The 6,000-nt window shown below is 40.0% G+C and overlaps 1 protein-coding gene across 1 annotated transcript; it reads right to left on the reverse strand.

The window, feature by feature from the left end:
• Nucleotides 1-957: 957 nt before the first annotated feature.
• On the reverse strand, nucleotides 958-1,951 carry Or52b4 (olfactory receptor family 52 subfamily B member 4). The gene has a single exon (XM_090349095.1). It carries the CDS (start codon nucleotides 1,949-1,951, stop codon nucleotides 1,007-1,009), a length of 945 nt encoding a protein of 314 aa, XP_090205221.1. The 3' UTR covers nucleotides 958-1,006.
• Nucleotides 1,952-6,000: the final 4,049 nt, after the last annotated feature.

A 6,000-nucleotide genomic window follows, 5' to 3' on the forward strand; every position in this document is an offset into this window, starting at 1 on the left:
TTTATATAGCACAAGAAATACCGTATCTTTTATGAACCTTAAATATGTGGGCAACTGTTTTTTTCTCAGCTTCTATACATTAGATTTTAGTTGGAATAAATAAGTAGCTAATTTCAAAAAGAAAAAATTATATTGTAACAAATACAGTTTCACAGAAACCTGTGGATAAAAACCAAAGTGAAGCCAGACAAGGTGGCTCATGCCTGTAATTCCAACCCACTTGAGAAAGTATAAACCTCAATCCAGCCCATCCCAGCCAAAGCTTGAGGCCCCATTCTAAAAAAAATAGTAAAAGCAGAAAGAGCTGGAGTCAGAATGAATGGTAGACAACCTACCACGTGCATATGAGGCCCTGGGGTCAAACCCCAATACAAAAAGCTAAGTGGAATGGAATCAACAGAAGACCAGAAACACAAATCTATAGAAGAAAAATACATGATGATTTCCTATAAGATGAAGGCTATAAATGAAATAATGGTAAATAAAGACAAAGGTTATTCTTAACTTTTTGTATGCTGTTACACTGGAGGAAGAATGCCATGAATGGAATAGAAATAAACTGTAAAGGAAAAGCTCTAAAATGCGGAGGACAAAGAGAATAATGCTCTACGCTTGATAAGATGGTTCAAAGCATAAAACACATAGAGAAAAGATGGTTCTGTGATTGACAGGAAAGGCCACTGGCATAGCTTCCTGTCATCCAATTATCTTCTCCAAGGTTACAGAGGCAACAGAGATTTAATGAGATGGTCCAACATATTTCACAAATCTATGGGCAAAACAAAAAGGAAACAGCCCCAAAAGACACTGAGATTTAGTCTCAGATTAGAGGCTTTGAAATCAATATGCTCTAAAAGTTTACTGATGAAACAAACTACTTGGAACGTAACTTGAACACAGAGTAATTCAACTGACAGCTTACCTGCTACCTGATGCTGATATGAAAACTTACCTCACATAAGAAGAAAATTACTGCACCAAAAAGAATGCCAGCTTCCAACATCAGTCATTTCCGCTTTAGAAACAACCTAAGAGCCACCTGGTCCCGGATCTGTTTGGTCTTGACCCCATAAATGATAGGATTCAACATAGGTGGGAACAGAATGCAGACATCAGCCAACAGGACGTGAACATGGGGTGTGATGTGGTGTCCAAATCTCTGAGTGAGGGTAGTAAAGATGCCAGGTCCATAAAAAAGGATGATGACACAGACGTGAGAGGCACAAGTATTGAGAGCTTTCTGGCGAGCATCTTTGGATGGCATGTGGAAGACAGCATGGAGAATAAGCACGTAAGAAATGATTATTAGCACGATATCTAAGATCACTGTTGACATGAGGACAAAGAAGCCATACCAGATGTTTATGCGGATGTTGTCACAGGAAGCATGAGCCAGGACGATGTGCTTACAGCCTGTGTTCGGGAGGGTAGTACTCTTGCAGAATGTCAGTCTCCTCACTAAAAATATTATAGGGAAAATAGTACCATAACTCCTCAGAAAGATAGTCACTCCAATTTTTCCAATGAAGGAGTTTGTAAGAATAGTGGTATACCTTAATGGGTAGCATATAGCAATGTAGCGGTCAAAGGCCATCACCAACAAGATGCCCGACTCAGAGACAAAAGTGGAATGAGTGAAGAAGAGCTGTGTGATGCAGAGATCCAGGGAAATCTCTCCAGCACGGAACCAGAAGATGGCCAGAGCTTGTGGCACTGTGGTTGTGGAGAGCACAATGTCTGCTCCTGCCAGCATGCAGAGGAAGAGGTACATGGGTCCATGGAGACTTTGCTTAGTGAGGATAACAAAGATGAGCAAGCCATTCCCAAGCAGAGCAGTGACATAGGAAATGAGGAAGGGGATGGAAATCCAGATGTGCTGATCCTCTAACCCAGGGATGCCCAGCAACCGGAAGACTGGGTGTCTGATTCCAGTGTGATTTAAAGTGGTCATATGTGAAACTGACAACCTGGAAACCTCACCTCCTAGTCATAGAAGAAAATCCAGATTACATTCAAAGATTTTCATGTGTGCCTCAGGGAACTTTCACATCTGTCTGATTCTTCCCCAATCCAGAATGCTATATAAAAATAAATCAAATGTGGCTTGTTTTCTGAATAAGGTCACAGTCACCTAAAAAAGACAGACTTATATGTGTTAATGAAAATAAAGTTATCGACATTTTAGTGATATAAGAAAAATTTCATAGAAATGATTCCTGTGATTCATATTTGTAAGAGACTTCAGAATGAACTCATTCAAATAAGCCAGGCACAGATATTGTATGATCTCACTTATATATGGAATCTAGAAAGCTTCACCTGACAGAGTTAGGAAACATAAGAGTGGGCTCTAGGAGCTGGAAAGAGGAGAAATATGTATGTTTGTCAAAAAGTTGCTTAGTTTGAGGCATCTACCCAGAGCATCAGGACCCGGGATATGACAGAGACACCTGCATAACCATATTCATCTCTGCACTCTTCACAATAGCTAAGAGATGGAAACAACCCAGATGCCCCAATAAAGATGAATGGATACAAAAAATGTGGAACATATATACAATGGAGTTCTACATAGCCACCAGACAAGATAAAATGATGGCATTCGTTGGATAGAACTATAGTAAATCAAGTTGAGTAAGATAAGCCAAGACCAAAGGGGCAAAAGGCACATGGTCTCCTTGATATGTGGATATTGCAAGAGCAATGACTGAACAGAGAGAATGTGAGAGAATGAGGGAACAACTGAATTCCTAGGAAAGGGAAGAAATGTACATAAAAGCTGATCTGGAAGAAATGGTTTCATTGCCAATATTCAAAGAGTTAAGCCTTTCATTCTATGTAACTCTAGAGATTTTTGGTATATTCCAACATTTATAAATTTTGTAGATTAGAATGATGATGCTTGCTATTATAATAGTAAAATAAGTGAACATGATAATTGCTAAGAATAACTATGTCACAGTACTGTAAACTGTATTTAGCCACTTATTCATAACAATAATTTTTAAAAGTTGCTGAGTTTGGGTTAAATGGGTAAATTAGTATTTGAGATCTACAGTACAGCATGACTATTATTAACAATGTAATAATAACAATAATATTTTAATGGCATATCCAAATTACCCAGGAAATAGATTTTAAAAGTTCTTACCATAAAAAACTGTCAAGTAGGTGAGGTGATGGCTGTAGTAATGAGTTTGATTTAACGGTACCTTAATGTATATTCAAATTCAAATGCCACAATTTTACCACACAAATATATACAGCTATTATTTGCCAATTAAAAATAGATAATAGATTTTAAAAAAGATAGATGCCTGTGGCTCATGCCTATAATCCCAGCTACTCGGGAGGCTGAGACAAGGATCATGGTTCAAAGCCAAACCAGGCAGAAAACTCCATGAGACTCTTATGTCCAATTAACCATCAGCACACTGGATGTGGCACTGTGGATTAAAGTGGTACAGTGCTGGCCTTGAGCAAAAGAGCCCTGAGTTTAAGTCCCACAACCAATAGAAAAAAGAAAGAAAGAAACCAGGTGCTTCCATGAAAATACTGCTCCACTCCCAAACTACTTATATAATGTCCCTCTATAGAGTTGGAAAAATGTACTCAATCCACTCCCATAAACTGTTAGAAACAGGTTCCATCACACACCTGCCCTCTCACACCCATTCTACCCATTTACCTCCATAGAAAAGCCCTAATAGATATTCAACCCTAGTAGAGCATAATTCCTAATCTTCCTCTGGAAAGTCCATTCCACAGTAAGAAAGAAGTCACTCACCTTCCTCAACAGGAGTGCTTATGGTTTGGGACAGAGGACACTGAGCAATAACCATCAGAAGCCAGAGAGTTCAGGTTATTTGTCTAAAGATGGCAGTGTCAGTTAATACACAAGGGATTTCAGAAGTAATGCACTTGGGTCAAGTCATTACACTTCTTTAATTTTGTCCTCACCACCCTTCCCTGGAGAGGAGTAGATCCATCACTAGATTACATGTAGCCCTGGATTATTTTCAGTAACTACCATGTTTACATTGATAGGTGAAATATTTATTTGAGTTAGGGTGTGATTTAGTGGTAGAGTCCTGGTCTACTGAGTGTGGGAAGCTCTTGGTTTCAACTTCAGGATATATATTTGTGTATATCTATATATGCATATACATATATGCACAAATGTATAGGAAAAAAAGATGGGATTACATCACAATAAAAAGCTTCTACATGTGAAAGAAAACAGTTATTTGCTGAGCAAGAAGCCTTCCACCTACAATCCCAGCTACTTGAAGGCAGAGATCAAGAGCAACATAGTTCAAGGCCAACTTAGCCAAAAAGTTCAACAAAATCTCATTACAGGAATGTGCATCCGTGTGTGTGTGTGTGTGTGTGTGTGTGTGTGTGTGTGTGTGTGTGTGTGTGTGTGTTGGTCCTAAGGCTTGAATCCATTGTCTAGGCACTGTCCTTGAGCTTCTTTTCCTCAAGGCTAGCACTCTACCACCTGCGCCACAGGTCTACTTCCAATCTTTTTGGAGGAGATTATTGGCTATGAGCATTTCAAAAGACATTCCCAAACAGACTAGCTTCAAACCACAATCCTCAGAGGTCAGACTTCACTGGGATTAGAGATCTAAACTACCAGCATCTGGCACAAGGCCTCATTGTAACAAATATCTGAGTATGGTGCCTCATGCCTATCATCCCAGTAATGAGAAAAGATAGCACTCCAGGTATATATTTGTCAATCACACAGCCAATAAAGGCATATTTGTATTATACAAAGCACTCTCAAAACTCTACAGACTCAACAACTGTCGACAAGATCTATGACTGAGGAATGAAGGTGGAATGGATGAAGAGAACTGAGTGATGTCGCCATCCAGGCACATCCAAGGAGGCCAGAGATAGAAAGGCCCTGGAACCCGGAGAGGACATGCAGAGAAAGACATCCATGGCCCATGTTTCCAGGCAGACTTTTGCTTCATGTGGACAAGAATGATGAGCAGTTCCCAAGAAAAACAATGACCAAGAAAATGAAGACAGGAGCCGGGCACGGAGGCTCACGCCTGTAATTCTAGCTGCTCAGGAGGCTGAGATCTGATGATCAAGGTTCAAAAGCCAGCCCAGGCACTAAAAAGTTTGTGAGAATCTTATCTCCAATTAACCACTAGAAAACAGGAAGTGGGACTGTTGCTCAAGGGGAAGGGCAGTAGCCTTGAACTGAAGAGCTCAGGGACAATGCCCAGGCCCAGAGTTCAAGTCCCATGACCAACAAAAAAAGAAACAAAAATGAAAGAAAAGAAAATGAAGGCAGGAATGGAAGGCCATGTGGACTGGTCTTCTAGGCCAGGGAGGCCCAGCAGGTAAAGGATTGCATGGACAACATCTATGTGGTTGAAAGCCAGGCCTGGAAAGATACTTTAGGACTTCACTTCTTATTCACAGAGCCTGAGTGTCTTAGTCTGTTTTTATATTATAGTAGAATACACAAGACTAGATAATTTATAAGCAATATATTTGTATTTGGTTATTTGAAACTGGATAAGGAAGGGGGGGGGAACAAGATGAGAGGTGGGGGTGGGGGGGAGGGAAATGGGGACCAAGACATGAGACAGGGTATCAATGTACGTGAATTAATGTACCTTCTATCTGGCAAATATAATGTAACCCTTCTATTAATTACAATAAAAAAATATATGAAAAAAAAGTAATTTATTTCCCACAGTCCCAAATCCAAGACACCATCCTCTCCTATCTTTTTTTTTTTTTTTTTTTTTTTTTTTTGCCAGTCCTGGGCTTGAGCTCAGGGCCTGAGCACTGTCCTTGGGATTTTCTCAAGGCTAGAGCTCTACCACTTGAGCCTCAGCATCACTTCTGGCTTTTTTCTATGTATGTGGTACCGAGGAATAGAACCTGGGTCTTTGTGCATGCCAGGCAAACACTATACCACTAGGCCAGACTCCTGGCCCCTATCATCTACTATCTAATGTCAGTCTTCTT

Source organism: Megascapheus bottae, chromosome 16, assembly GCF_031878675.1.
Source record: "Megascapheus bottae isolate mThoBot1 chromosome 16, mThoBot2.hap1, whole genome shotgun sequence".
NCBI classification, from domain to species: Eukaryota; Metazoa; Chordata; class Mammalia; order Rodentia; family Geomyidae; genus Megascapheus; species Megascapheus bottae.

Coding starts and splice junctions, on each gene's coding strand:
- Or52b4 (XM_090349095.1), bottom strand. CDS start 1,951: ATGACCACTTTAAATCACACTGGAATCAGACACCCAGTCTTCCGGTTG.